Raw genomic sequence first — 15899 nt, 5'->3', positions numbered from 1 at the left:
CCTTTTTGATAATGGCTGTGTTCAGCAGTGGAGTAGGGGGCAAGCTGTGAAAACACATAGAGCTTAGGGGATCTGACCTCACATAGCCTCTATAGAATGGTAACCTCTTCGAAAAAGAATACTTTCTCCAATACTGACTGGCTTTTTCTCACTGTATTATAACTCCTAAAGATCTACTTACTAGAGACTTTGGGGGGATTAATAAAGAATCTTTAAAAAAATGCTGTAAAATTGTTTGGGCACTTAGAAATTCACGTTTGAGTATGAACAGATTCAACTAAATTGTTAAAGAAACTAAAATTAATTGCACTCAGAGATTTGAAGTCCTATCCCTTGTATACTTTCACGTGTAGAAGAAAGAGATGGAGATCCCAGGCCTGAACTCAGAAAGGACTGTGGAAAGGGAGTTGGGCCCACAGGGGTAAAGGAGAAGAAACTTCCTTTTACTATGCAGTATGACCCTTATAGAACTGAGACACAGAGCCTAATACTAGTAATGCTCTACTGTTGCTATGATATGATTTAACTTTGACAGGTTACCCTGAAAATCGGTTGATCTTTCGTGTGGAAAACTATGTCCTGCTTAATATATAACCATCTTACACATAGTCTTTGGAGCATTATCCATTTTAGATAGGAACAACCTGTTTTGGAACATAAACAAATGTAGATAAATATAAAGAAGTTTTCATATCCAACAAACCAGATTTCTTTGTGATTTACTGATAACACTGAATAACTTTCATTTTGTCGCATTTGGAAGGACCCTGCTTATCAGATGACACTTCCCTCTATAGCACGTATATATACTTATACGTATATCTACGTATAGCACGTAGATATTTTTAGACATACTGGAAATATTTTTGCAAAGTCAATCTATTAGGTAAAGACCAACTTTGGTAAAAATGATTAATTCCTTTTTAAGTTTAAGACCTTTGATGCCATATTTTCAGAGTTGGTAACAGTTTCTAAAATTCAACACAGCTGTGCAGGTACTTTGTAACAATTGTCATGTGCTTGTAAGCATCACAAAATATTGGATCTCGTAAGAATTGAAACTTGTTAAGACAATCTGATGATAGTTTTTATTAAGAATTTGGAAAAAGAGAAAAACTATCACTGAACAAGCAAAAAAAATATATAAAAGAATTTGGTGAATTATCTTAATAGTTTTTCAAATGTGACAACATTTTGAATAATTTATCTTTAGAATTAAGCATTCTACTATTTCCAATACATATTGATGACATATTTAGTATACATGTTTTTACTTTTCCTTTCAAAGGTAATTTTAACTTTGTATTTAATTCTTAAATACTAAGCAATTTAAAAAAAATGAAGTGTTAATACACAGTTTAGACTTCTAATGTCATTTTATACTAAAATAAGGAGGCATAAGACAGGCTTTTATAAAAATGATATAAACAATATCAAGTAGCTACAAATTTAAATTTGTGATAAAAAATGTGGACACCTCCAGGAAATCCAATGTAAAAGAAAAACTGTCATCTGAAGTGAATTATTAAATATAATTTTAAAGATTTAATGTGTACAAATATTTGTCTCAGGAAAAAAAAGCTTGGTTGAACATTATAGTCCAAGGTTCCTAGTGAACTCGAAAGTATTAGGAAGATTGATTCTCCGAACACCAGTGAGAAGTGTGTAGAAGATGGAGGTCACCCTTTGAAAGAAGATCTCTGCGACCTGTGTAAATAGGAGCCCCACAAACACTTCCAACAAGCATAGGTCAGAATAGGGTCATGGCTCCGGGCCCTCTGGACCACTGTTCGCCCAGAGGAGTGCTCACCGCGTTAATCTCTCGTCCTTCAGTTCCAGGTCTGCCACTGTGATGAGCTGATCTAGGTTGAATTTAGTGTCAATAATTTCTGCATCCCGAGGAGAATATGTCCCACCTTCTTTCTGCTTCTGTCGAATTCTAATAAAGTCCAAGAAGGGAACATCATAGAAAGCATATGAAATTATATTTAGTTTTCTTAAGACATTAGTCAAATAATTTCTTTGTTGGGATCACTTCCCTGAGTATGTTGCAAATTTGCAGCTACTCAACTCTTTTTCCTGTTTTAATTCCACAGAATGTATTCTATAATTTTTTAACATGCTGCTTTTTAATGAGAATTAGTTCATCAAGGCCTGAGCCATTGGCACATTTAAAATACAGAGCAAATGAGACTGAGGCTGTGAGCTTGTTTCTCCTCCCTCAAGCTGTCTCATATGTTTGTCATAAAAAGGAAATACGCCAATGTGGACATAGCTCACTGCTATCAGCACCAGTGCTAAAAGACAACGCTCCATTGTTTTTACATAACATGAAAATACATTAAAATGTGTTTTGAATTGTCTCATTGGCTTTCATAAAAATATTGTCAAATATGTAATAGCTAAGTATAATATAACTATACAGATTATGTAATCTAAGAATATAATATATAACCAGAAAACTCAGGTTCAAAAATAAAATCACATGCATCTGCAAATCAAATCAAAGTCTCTTCATTTTGAGCCCTTTACATGTTTATTTTTATATGACATGGTATGGTATATTATAAAGTAATATTTAGCTATTCTATGTATCTTTTGCACTTCAGACATTTAACATTTATTATGATTTATGTGTTGAGGATGATATAGGAAGTATAAAATATGGTCTTTATCCTCAAGGACATAATTTAGTTGAGAAGTAGGATCTAAATGTAGAAAAAGCATAAAAAAAGAGAAAAAAAGTCAAATTACAACTCCTAAAACAGTAATTGATTAGTTATAAAATGTTATATAAGTGATTACAACTATTAGTATTTAGAGGAAATAAAACGTAGGATTTGACTTGAGTGTCCCAGAATCAGAAGGAGGAGGAAGCACATTTCCAGCTGACCGAACAAAAGCAGAGTTGTATGAAAACTGACGGAATGTTCAGGTGAGAACAGATTCTGTTGGCTGAAGAGCCGTATGTAGGAAAGTTGTAGGGAATAAGAGGGTCCCATTTCCTGCCCACAAAAGGAGTTCATCCTATAAAGAAACGATTTTAGAGCAGGAAAACGATATCAATATGGTGGATGCACATCCCTCAGGGACAAGGACCATATATTACACAACCTAACTTTAAAAGTGCCTAAAATAACAACCTCCTCTCACCATCTTCTGGCTGAATCTGAGAACACTCTCTGGTATAAGAAAAATATCTTTCACGAGCCCTTCAAATTATCCATCAAAATGATAATTAAAAAGATTCAAGATGAAACAGAGGATGCTTGGCAAACGGAATACAGGACACCATTCTTCGGATAAAATAGAGCCTATTGAGCTACTTAGGAAATTAGTATAATGGTTATTTTTACAAATGTAAGGTCCCTTTAACTCGGCAATCTACCTTATGAAACTAGATTTTAGGATCACAACTAAGGTTTCCCTTGAGGTCCTGTAAACAACGGGAATTAAGAGACTGATACCGAGAATTTGAAAAGACACTTGTTAAACACAGTACAGACATTTTGATAAAGTAAACGTGAGAAAGGGGCCCATCGTATAAAGAAGTTGGACATTTTTAAAGTGTCCTTACTGGAAAAGTCATCTCTTCTGTATAAAATCTGAAATTTAGACCTGATTAAAATATTTTTCAATTAAACCTATCAGAGTTATAAAATATTCAAAAAGATGTAGAAAGCCTGGCAGCTTCTGCTTTTGTGTTACCACTTTGTCTCTCAGCTCTACAACCACACTTCTTTGCCCTGCTTTGTGATACTGAAGTTAGACTCTGTAACATTTCTCCTTTGCCAGCTGGCTGGATGTTAAACTTCCTCAATAGAGGACACTGCAGTCATCCTGCAAGGCAATAGGGACAGGGAGATACTTCCCTTGAGTGTTCTAGTGCTGCATTATTCTTATTCATTGTGGAAGCCCAGCAGCCCACCTGGGTGAGCACTAGCTGCCTCTTAAGTTCATGCTCTCTCCATCAGTGAAGGATTCCAGGTAGCTCCAGCCCACCCACGCGATCAGGCAAGAGTGGGCTGCTTCCACTGTCCGATCCCAGCCTGCCAACTCTCCAGGAACGATGGGTAGCTTCTACGGATCAGCTCCAGCCCGTCCTCTGTCATATTTCTTTGCACAAAGATAGGTGATAGGGCTGTGTGTGCCTGTGGTAGCCATTCCATGTCAAACTTGGGAGTGAGATTTCTTCTAGTTCTTTGTTCCTTTACTGTCCACTCTTCCTTAGCCTAGAGAGAGTAGCTTTGTTGCACTTGCTACTTCTGGATCCCTTAGTGTTTTCTCTTACCCCCTTTAGTTGTTAACTATTTTTACTAGTTAACATATTATTAAATGTTTCCCATTAAAGTAACCATTGTGGCTTCTGTCTCCTGATTGGGCCATGACTGAATGATGTCCATAAAGCATCTTAGGAATAAGTACAAGTCAGTCTTACCTTGCAAATGCAAAAATAGCTGTTCCAAGAAGAATAATTGAAAGGATACACAAAGTGACTGAAAGTATAATCTCTACAGATCTTTCTGAAAGCCCTTCACCTGAAGAGGAAGACGTATAAAATCATTAGTTATTATTATATGTAATACTACATTGGGTCTCAAAATACAGAAAAAAAATTTGACATATTTCTCAATAATGCTAATGAAGTGTACAAATGTCTTTCTCTTCTTCTCCTAGATCTTCTAACTTTGGAGCTCAATCCTTGGTGCTCTTCTTTTTCTCTATCTAAACTCACACCTTTGGTGAACCTGTGCAGCCTCATGGTTTTAATTTTCATCTATATGATGATGACTACTTAACTGTAATCTAAGGAACTCCCGACTTGTATATCCAATTGCCTACTATATATCTTTATTTAGAAGTGTAATTAAATTTTAAAAATCAAAATTTCCAAAGCTGAACTCCTATTCTTCCCTCCTTTCAACTGCATCTTTCTCCATCTTAGTCGATGGCAACTTCATTGTTCTAGTTGCTCAAGCCAAAAATCTTGGAGTCATACTTGACTTTCTCTTTCATAGAACACATCCAAAATCTCTGAGGAAATCCTGTTAGCTCTATGTTTTTCACTAAAAGAAACTAGGAAAACTTGGAGAGATAGTAATTCCAAAATGTGATTAGGGAACAAAAGGAATTTGGGATATCTAATGGGGCAAGAAAGCTAAGAAATGATCAAAGGCTAATGGTATGGAAAGAACAAAAGATCATCTTGAAGAGGTGGCCAAAGATGGAACAATTTAAACTTTATAATGAATAAAAACTGAAATTGATTGAAATAGATTCAATATAAAAAATCCATGAGTTCTAATATTATTCAATGAAAGAGAAATGAAAATTAAAACCAAAAAGGTACTAATTTGTAACCTCTGGTTTTAGCTAAACAACTCTTTTTTTCACTCTAAAAATTTGTAATTAAAGAGAGAAAATTAAGCATTTTTTCCCGTGGCTTTCTCATATGAGCTGTTTTTTATGAATTAAAAAATAGCCCCAGTTAAGGAGATAAAGCTCCTTATTAGAGGAGAATTCTGTTTAATAAATGTGGAAGAAATAATAAAATTAGAGATTAATTTTGCATTCCTAATGAAATAATTGACTCAGGTAACAATCATAAGTGTATTTCTAAATGACTAGGAGGAAGGTTGAAAGGCATTTGATATTTAGGGAATGTCAAACTATCATCTCACAGATTATTTGCTGGTTATAACAAGGGAAAAAACAACTTTCCAGTGAAAGGTCCTGCTGTCATTACCACTAAACTTACTGATCAATTTTAACATCACTGAAAATGTGACAACCAGGTATTATACACCTCCTGATGTGAGGTATTTTGATCTACGCAGCAACACCTGTAAAGTAGCCCTGCCAAAAATGTTCATTGTGACTATTCAAACCTTTAGATCTTATCTCTAATTTATAAGAAAGTAGGAAAAGGAGTTAATGACACCAATGAAAAGCAATCAGACAAATTCAAAAAATGGAAACTCTTGATCCCGTTTTGAACAAACTACAAAGAAAAAAATCAGAGGATGATTTGAAACTATATATATGTATATATATATATATATATATATATATAGTTCTACATAATATCAAGGATTTATCATTAATTTTGTTGAACTGCAACAATATAACAACATACTTATTAGAGAAATATGCTAAACTGTTTTGGAGTAGAATATATAATGCTTTCTGTGATTTACTTTAAAATACTTCAGAAACAAAATGAAAAATGTGTAATTAAAACAGACGTGGCAAACCATTAAAAATTATTAAATTTAATTAATAGGTATTTGGGGGTTCATTATACTATTCAAAACTTTCGTGTACGCTCTATTCACTTCTCACTACCTCTGCTGCAAGCATCCTGATCAAGGCCACCATCCTGTTTTGCATGAATTGTTGTATGGACACCTAACAAGTCTTCCTATACCCACCCTGTCCTCCTTCCATCTATTCTCAACATAGTAGCAAGAGTAATGATTTTAAAACATTACCTGTCTACTTAAAATCCTCCTTATCTCTCACAGACAAAATCCAAAGTCCTTCCAATGGCCTATGGCCATAGGTTAATGGCCTCTGGTTCCCTGTTATCTGTTTGACTTCCCTTCCAATCTCCACCTTGCTTACAACTCTGGAGCCAGACTGGCCTCCCTATTGTTCTTGGGACACACCAGGTAACTCTTGATATAGGGCTTTTGGCCAGCTTCTTCCTGTGCATAGAAATGTATTTTATAGATCTGCCTGGGTAGCCGTTTCATTACCATGAGGAATTTACTCAAATATCACCTAGTCAGTGAAGCCTACACTGACCACCTCTTACGGACTGAATGTATGTGTCCCTCCAAAATTCATATGTTGAAGCCCTAACACAAATACAGTGTGACAGTATTTGAGTAAGGAAGTAATTAATGCTATATGAGGTCACAGGGGTTGGGCTCTAATCTGATAGAATTAGTGTCCTTTTAAGATGAGACACCAGAAAGCTAGTTCTCTCCCTCCGTGTGCACATGCTGAGGAAAGGCCCTATGAGGCCATACATAGCGAGAAGGAGCCGTTTTGCAAGCCAGGAAGAAAGCCCTTACCACATACTGAAGTGGCTGGAACCTTATCTTGGATTTCTTGCCTCCAGAACTGTGAGAAAATAAACTTCTGTTGTTTAAGCCACTCAGTCTATAGTATTTGTTATGGCAGCCCAAGCAGACTAAGACATTACCATATCTAAGATTGAAAGCTGCAACTCCTTCACTTCCTGCCCTCCCCCTTCTACCTCCTCTACACTCTGTTCTACTTTTTCTTTTCTCCATAGCCCTTTGTAACATCTTATAATTCATTTATTTATTATCTTATTGTTTATTACCTGTCCAGAATGTAAGATCCCTGAGGACAGGAGTCTTTGTTGTATTCAAAATTGTATTCCAAGTCCTGAAAATAGTATCAGGCACATAGCAAATGCTCAATAAATATTTTCTAAATTTACTGATACCTAAAAATATCGATTTTGAAGTATAATAGAAATTAAAAATTTTCAGCTTGAAGATTAGGCATTAAACCAAATAATATATAAGTTATTATTTTGATACAACTAGTAATTAAAATTATAACCAATTTTAAGTTACATAACGTATAATTTTACTGTAAAAAGTATTAAAGTCAAGTGACAAAATAGGTTAACTATCTGTAAAATATGCAGGGGATAATGTTTCATCTTTTCTTCCCTGGATTGGTGCTTATGAAATGTTAACACTATGATTCTGTGGCTATTCTGCATGGTGGATTTGAATGAATACTGAATCTTAAACAGTTATCAGAGTTTCATGGTCATCTAGAATCTCCAGCTAAATTTAGAAGACTCTAAAGGAGCATGTAGCTCATAAGGTATTTTTTACGCGGGCCTCTCACTGCTGTGGCCTCCCCCGTTGCGGAGCACAGGCTCCGGACGCGCAGGCCCAGCGGCCATGGCTCACGGGCCCAGCCGCTCCGCGGCACGTGGGATCTTCCCGGACCGGGGCACGAACCCGCGTCCCCTGCATCGGCAGGCGGACTCTCAACCACTTGCGCCACCAGGGAAGCCCTCTCATAAGGTATTTTAGATACACCTTTTTCATACATTAAAATGTAAATGGTTTGTTTCATGAATTTTCACATGCTGACTCCTAACTGGATATGCTTGGGAAAGGAAACATGAATAGAATCATCTTTATCAGGTAGTATTGAGTCACTGGACCTTGGAACCTAGTGGGGAAAAAATGATTTCATAGACCACAAAAAATTTCAGATTAGATTACCATTTCAAAGCACTAGCCAGGTGAAGTGAGGAAATGACATATGATGTATTAATAAACAATAGGTAATCCTTTGGGCACATGTATTACAAATGTACTACTAGGAAAGGACAAAATGTACTATGACTGTCCAGCACAAATTTTGATTCACTGCTATGCACGTACCCACAGAGCATTACCAGTACAGAATGAAGTCATTTCTCTAAATCCTTTCACAGAAAACAAAACTCTTTCACTTAAAAATATAAACATGATTCTTTTTGTAATGTGTACATTTCCTGATTAGACTTAAAATCCATTGAAAGGTCAAATTAAATTGCCTTATTTGCATAACAGAATGTACTACTGTAGTAATTAAGCAAATCATAATTATAAAGCACTACCTAATTTTTCATAGTATTATCTTTTGATTATCATTATTTAAACTCCTCTATGGATCTGACTTTTTAATGCAGTTTTATATCTCTAAGAAGCTTGAACTAAATGAGTTATAAAGCTCCTAGGACAATGCCTGGCTCTTGATATAGGTACTTACTGCATGAAAGATCATCTTCTTAATCTTAAAAGAAAACAACTTCTTATAACAGAACTTAAGTATAAAAACTTCTTCTCTTTTAGCCCAGTATTAGCCACCCAGAATATTCAAATACTGCACAAAGAACTTACTTAAAGGTTCTCAATTTCATAATTCAAGAAATATAAATTAAAATACCCTAAATAAATGTTTTTTTAATACATCATATTGGCAAAATATTAGAAGTAGATGATAAACAGTGGCCAGGTTGCAAAGTCATACTTAGTCATCGTCAAAACAAAAAAAAATGAATTATTGCATCTTTCTGTGTAAAAACAGTATACTTATGTATGAATGTTAGCCTCAGAAAGCTAAGATGAGCAGGTGCAAAGAGAACAGCTAGAAATAATTTAAAATGTTGAGAAGAGAAAATGGTACAGCAAAGATAGGAAGTCTGTGGGAACAGAAAAATGAGAAATAGCAATGAAATCAAAAGCTACTTGGGCACTTAGTGATTTCCAGGCAATGCAGTACAGTGGTTATAAGCACAGCACTGCCCGAAGGCAGACTGCCTGGGTCTAAAAGCTGGTGCTGCCACTTCCTAGCTCTGTAAGCTTGGGCAAGATGCTTAAAGACCCAGCTTCAGATTTCTTACCAGTAAATTGGGGATACCTATAAACAGGAAATCGTGTTATAGGGTTGTAGTGAAAAGTACATGAGGTTATATACAGAAAAACTCATAAAGGGCTTGTCACATAAATAATGTTTCATATCTTTATTAATAACATTTCATAGTCATTAATCTGTCCATTCATCTGATTTAATCTCCCAGTTAGCTTATGAAGTAGGTATTATTATTCTCATTTTGGAAATAAGATTGCAGAAGTTAATTTGTTAAGTAACTAACCCAAGGTCACATAAATTCCATATATGCCAAAACTGCCTGAAATATGCTTGTCTGACTACAGAGTTTACGAGGTTCACCATCACGTTGCCACTGCCTCATTAACATCATAAAACCTTCCCCTGCTCCTCTGGTGTCCTGGGGGCAAGTGATCCTTTTGCTGCAAAAAATATATAGTGACTCTCTATCTCTGTTCCCAAGTGAGCATACTGGAACTTTTCATTGTTAGCACAGTAATTAAATGAGAAGTATTATGACAAAAGAAAACAATCACAGAGCGCCTTTGCCATGAGGTTTAAGGTTTCAACTTGTTCAGCTTTAATGAAGCCCTGTGAGGTGCAGAAAGCAGTGTCTGGTTTTCAAATCACAGGAATCCTCTATAATTAAACCTTGCAATCAAAACATTGCCTACAAGCAGTTTCCATAAACTGGTGTGCCTAAGGAGGATTCTTAAAAAAGAATTTAAGAAGGATTCTTGTGAATTTTCTTAATAAAAATCCTAATGCTCAATCCTGAGTGAAAACAAAATCAAGTAAGTTGTAAGTATTTCTTTAGGGTCAAAATGATGGCACATGTCATTTCCCATTATTCCTACAGGCCATAAAGATTTCCCAACGTGCAAACCTCTTCCATGTTATCAATCCTTATTCAGCAAAGCCCTGTCTGGCCCCTTCTCACTTGTACTGCTGTTAGCCTTTTTCCCAAAACTTAAGCCTTTTAGTTCATCAGTGATTCTTTGCCCCTAATTTTAACATCCAAATAATATCTCTGACAGGCACAACCACTATCAAAATGGTCTGTCTTGTAAGTGTATGTCCTATACTAACTTAGAAACACAGCTTTGCAAAGGCACTTAAATCCTGCTGTATTGATAGGCGACTCAAAGCTCATTGCCCGTGGTGTGCAAAATACCAGTACATCCAGTGGTGGTTTGATGACCTAGATGGGACCTAGACTTCTTTCGCTGAAGTGTGAGATGCACACCTAAGTGTTGGGCAGGCCTGTTAGAAATGCTGGGAGCCACTAGCCTGTTGCAAATGCTAACCTATATCCCAATACATGACATGTTTGAGAGAAAAAAAGGACTCAAACATCCTTTGTATGCTTACGATGACACCAGGGATATTATACCAATGCATTTTACTGTTTGCTTGCCTCCATTCTCACAGCCGTGAAACCATTCTTGCCATTGACCACTGCCCACTGTAGAAACAATCAACTTTATTTCCTTTTTGGGTCCTTCTACTATATCCTCCTCAGCAGTGTTCTTTTTCCAAAAACTCTATGACTCCATGGCCTTTTATTAATGTCAATTATAGACCAGCACCTTTTCTGGAGGGTGTTCTTTGGTTCCTGACTCAAGAGTGAATCTGATATACACAGAACCACAATATCCAATAGCCAGGTAGAAAATTAATATGAGGCCAGAAATTGATTGTTACATCCATTAACCAGCAAAATGACTGGGCTACTTTGATGGACATCAAGGAATTCTGCTCCAGTGGCACACACCATATTCCAAATCTGAACATTTCATTTCACCCCAACCAATTGAGGGTTGCACTCCTTTTAATTTCCTCCACTCCTGCCCGGCACTGTTTTCCTAGCTACAAATAACTATCTAGATAACAGAATTTTATGTGGTCAATCGGAATAAGCATTAGAGAGCAAAGTCCTATTATAAAGCTGCTGTCTATCAGGAGAGAGCCCATGGGAGGCCACCCTAAGGAGGAGCCTGAAAGGCTATCCTGGTGTCACTGGTCTCCAAATAGCATATGAACCCTGAAAAATTGATCGTAGATACGTGGGACTCTTCCTTGTCACAACCCCTTACCAACCCAATGGCATTTCACTGACTGTGCCCAGCCTGTGTTTCCCTAGTCCCTCCTATTCTGACCTTGACAGGATCTGGTGCTCTGCCGTTCATTATACATCTTACATCCCCTTATACTCCTGCTGTTACCAGGGCACACAAACATTAGCACCTGGATGACTTGGGTGGTGGTGATGATTCCAAAAGGGGAATCAGAGAACTGATGGTGTATTTCTTCTGTCTCCTAGAATTACTTATTGTATTCCACTGCCTTGGCTGAGAGACAAAGAATGAGAAGACCGTCGCTGAGGGACATCTTGAGACTACCTGTGGCCAAAGTGATGGATGAGGCCCATCCTTGGCCAAAGGGAAGCCATTTAGTAGAATCTGGGAATCACGTCCCTGCACACCATGGTTCCTGATGCTTGGTTTCCCTCTTCTTTCATTCCTATTAACCTAGATGTCTCAACTTTACCTTTCAGATAATTGGCTGAGTATGTTGTCCTCATATCCATAATCTATATAAAACCAGCAAGCTATGAGATGAACAGCACACAGCAAACAACACAACAAAGTGATCTTTTTAGCACGGCATCCTCAAATTATCATCTCTCTTAAGATATATGAGCTAATCCACTTGTACTATGTTTCTTACCTTCCATCAGTAAATATACCGGGTCACCATTTAGCTGTGATAATACGTAGTTTCTGAATGCTATAACCTAAAGGAAGTTAAGTTGATGCCATCAAAACATTTACTGTGGTGGTGTCAGGGTGTGATAAACTCACCTATCAAATGCAGAAACGCTTGACACAGCTTCAAAACCACAAGTCTAGTCAGCTGATTTAAAAATGATTGATTACGTAAAATTAATCAGACCAGTGATTGTATGGAATTTAAGCAGACAGCACAGCCAACGAAATTTATAGGTTATTCCCCTATAAACATTAATGTAGCAAACCGTGTGCCCCTTCGTTTCTTCAAGGTCCAAAGTTTCCTTAACTAAGCGGAGGCTGCAGAAACTGGTTTATACAATTAATGTTCCACAACCATATGAGAATTTCTAACTAAAAAGGGTGGAACATTTTCTGTCTTCTTCCAGCCATAATTATCACTGAAATCTATTGCATTCCTGATATACTGTGGATATACTGTGGATCAGAACAACACACAAAGTTCCACACTCTCAGAGCCTGACACAGAGGAAATAGAAAGCTGTGATTTACTCAGAGAAGTCCTAGGGAAACAATTTCTCCTAAGGAAATATATTTTTAAAATCTTCCATTATAACTCATCCAAAAAGAAGCTATTAAGCATTGAACCCTTTATAACTATAAAATATTAATATCTTTACCTATATTATTTTACACAAATCTCGCAAGGCAGGTAATATCACCATTTTCCAAACAAGGAAACTGAGGTTTATAGAAATTATTTTCTCAAGTGGTAGAGCCAAGATTTGAATCCAGGTCTAAATCTTGCATTTGTATTGTAATGGTTGTAAAATTTGTGCCGGCAGAGCCATGTAATTACTTAATCTGGGCCGCGGTTTCCTTGTCTGTAAAGTGGAACTAACACTGACACCTAACAGGGTTTCTGAACCTCAGCACTATTGACTGTGGGCTAGATAACGCTCTGCTGGAGGGGCTGTCCTATGCACTGTAGGATAGGTAGCAGCATCCCTGGCCTCTCCGCTCACTAGATGCCACTAGCTCAGCCCGCACAATTGTGACAACCCAACCGAAAATGGCTCCAGACATTGCCTAATGTTCCCTGGAGAGTAAAATCACTGGTTGAGAACCACTGACCTAAATTAAAGGACAGCTGCGAAGAGCCCATCAGTGAATACATACAAAGAGCCTCAGAGTATGTCTGGCCCAGAGTATTTAATGTTAGATAGGCTGGTGGTGAAGGACGATGGGAAAGAGAAGAAATAGTAGCCGTAGCAGAGGGAGAGCAGGAGGGGGAGAGGAAGGGGGAGAAAAGGAAGAAGAAATATACTTGCATCTGACTAAACTGTATTGATGTTTTATTCAGGCCTGACTGGGTGGATATAATTGAAAAACTCAGAGTTGATCAGAAAGAAAATAAAATTTAAAAAGACAGGTAGGCGTCTATCTTTTAGGATTATTTCAGGAAAGTTTCCATAATCCTTTTTTTTTATGATGTAAAAATGTTTTACATATAAGATTACATATTAAACAGCCAAATAAATATTTGCTTAGTGTAATATTTCACACATCAGCCTAGACCAAATACCACATTGAAGTCTATGTCCAGACTTGAATACATGGAACATCCATCACTTAAAAGAGTATTATAAATACTATTTTTTCCTTAGGATAATTAACCTTGAAATGATTTTATCCTTGAGAACATTCGTCATGGCTTAATACATTTACTAATGAATGTTACAGCTGTGATTAGCATGTTGAGATTATAAATGAAATTAACTACAAAATATGTCTTACCTAAAGTCTTAACAGGATCAGAGTAATCAGAGTCAGTAAATTGTCCCATGACATTTGTGGCTCTAAATTTAAACCTATGAAATAAAAAACAACAACAGTTTACATACCATATGACTTTTTTTTTCTATGAATAATTTAACAAATGGCTGTGAAAAAGACATTTTTGTTAAAGAGAAAGTTAACTTACAAAGTGTAAACTTGGAAATCAATCACCATCAGGACAAGTAAATAATATCTTTACGTGAAATTATCTTGTACATGGACCTCTTGAACTTCATGGGAGAGTGACCAAAAATTTGACCAGACTCATGAAGAGTCAGCAGGTTAATCAAATGAATCAGTAGATCACCTCCTTCATAGATTTATTTGGATGAAACCACTGAATGTCTGCACAAGCAAACTTTATAAATATAAAGCATAATAACTGTTATACCTCAGCCACCTTTGAAAATGCCAATAAGCCAGATTTAGAATAGTCATATAAAACTCATCCTGTCCAAATATAAACAAATGAAGAACAATGCTTCTTAATTCCGAGTGTGTACAGCTGTATTTTCACGTTCTGTGCTTTCATGACATATGAAATACAAAATGGATGCAGAAGAAAGTCAATCTTAAAAATCACTGGTTGATTCTGTCACCACAGAGACAACCGAAATTTACCTTATTTTAAAACTATGGGACTTCCCTGGTGGCACAGTGTTAAGAATCCGCCTGCCAATGTAGGGGACATGGGTTCAAGCCCCAGTCCAGGAAGATCCCACAGGCCTTGGACCAACTAAGCCCGTGCACCACAACTACTGAGCCTGTGCTCTAGAGCTCACGAGCCACAACTACTGAGGCTGCATGCCACAACTACTGAAGTCCATGCTCCTAGAGTCCATGCTCCGCAACAAGAGAAACCACCATGGTGAGAAGCCCGCGCACTGCAACGAAGAGTAGCCCCCCCCCGCCACAGCTAGAGAAAGCCCGCGGGCAGCAACGAAGACCCAACGCAGCCAAAAATAAATTTTTTTAAAAAGGAAATCTGTACTCTTTAAAAAAACAAAACTATGAACCTACAAGAATTTTAAAATATAAAACCAATCTACATTAATAAATCACATTTCATAATTTAATCCCTATTCTTCTCAAATTCTTATGATTTTATGGATTATATGAAATGTTTTGGAAAAAATTATGTAAAGTCAACAATTCTTGGATAAATATTAAACTTTGTGGTATATCATTTCTGTAACTGTTATCATATGATGATTAATTTCAGGCCATAACTTAGTAACCCAAGTAATGGTACTTAATAACAGATAATAGAGCATTCTTTTTTCAAATGCCTAACTTCTCTAACTTTTCTAATGTTAACTTGTCCTAGGATGTTTATGAAGAATTTAACAGTGCTTTAGCAGGCAAAAATGAAACTAGCTGTATTTTTCAAATTTAGTAGTAAAAATTATATTTTGAAAATTAAATAATTTAAATAATCAAAAAATTATAGTCATGACACAAAATAACAGTCAATTTAGTAGGAGAAAAATAACCAATTTAGCAAAGCATTTAATAAAGCTAAAATATCAGCATTGGTTTTTATATTAGATTATTATAATCTATACAATACCAAATATTAAAGTGAATTGTAAAGATTTCAATTCCTCATTCAGTTGTTTGATAGTATGAAAAGCTGAAAATGATTGCTATGACTGAGGTAAACTGAAGCCATAATTAACTGAAAGATGAGGATCATGTTTCTAAAAACTGACATTAGCATGCGTGGCAGACAAATGAGTGAAAAACACAAAATAGTACACATTAGTCACATTGCCCTTTACAGAAAGAATTAAATTCTACCTGTGTTCTCCAATTTGCACATTTTTCATATTGCCCTTAGTCACTTAACACATCAAACCATAATTACTTTTAAGC

The 15899-nt window shown here is 36.3% G+C and overlaps 1 protein-coding gene across 1 annotated transcript in view; it reads right to left on the bottom strand.

Moving 5' to 3' along the window:
* Positions 1-15899, bottom strand: part of PTPRQ (protein tyrosine phosphatase receptor type Q) — a 210444-nt gene that overhangs the window by 39038 nt on the left and 155507 nt on the right. Inside the window, exons 33-35 of the mRNA XM_007457658.1 lie at positions 13983-14056; positions 4439-4538; positions 1811-1939 (exon numbers count right to left, since the gene is read on the bottom strand). Coding sequence (XP_007457720.1) covers positions 1811-1939; positions 4439-4538; positions 13983-14056 — 303 coding nt within the window. The remainder of the gene's footprint in view (positions 1-1810; positions 1940-4438; positions 4539-13982; positions 14057-15899) is intronic.

The sequence above is a fragment of the Lipotes vexillifer genome, unplaced genomic scaffold (assembly GCF_000442215.2).
Source record: "Lipotes vexillifer unplaced genomic scaffold, Lipotes_vexillifer_v1.1 scaffold117, whole genome shotgun sequence".
Lineage (NCBI taxonomy): Eukaryota > Metazoa > Chordata > Mammalia > Artiodactyla > Lipotidae > Lipotes > Lipotes vexillifer.
This window is presented reverse-complemented; position numbering and strand designations above follow the sequence as displayed.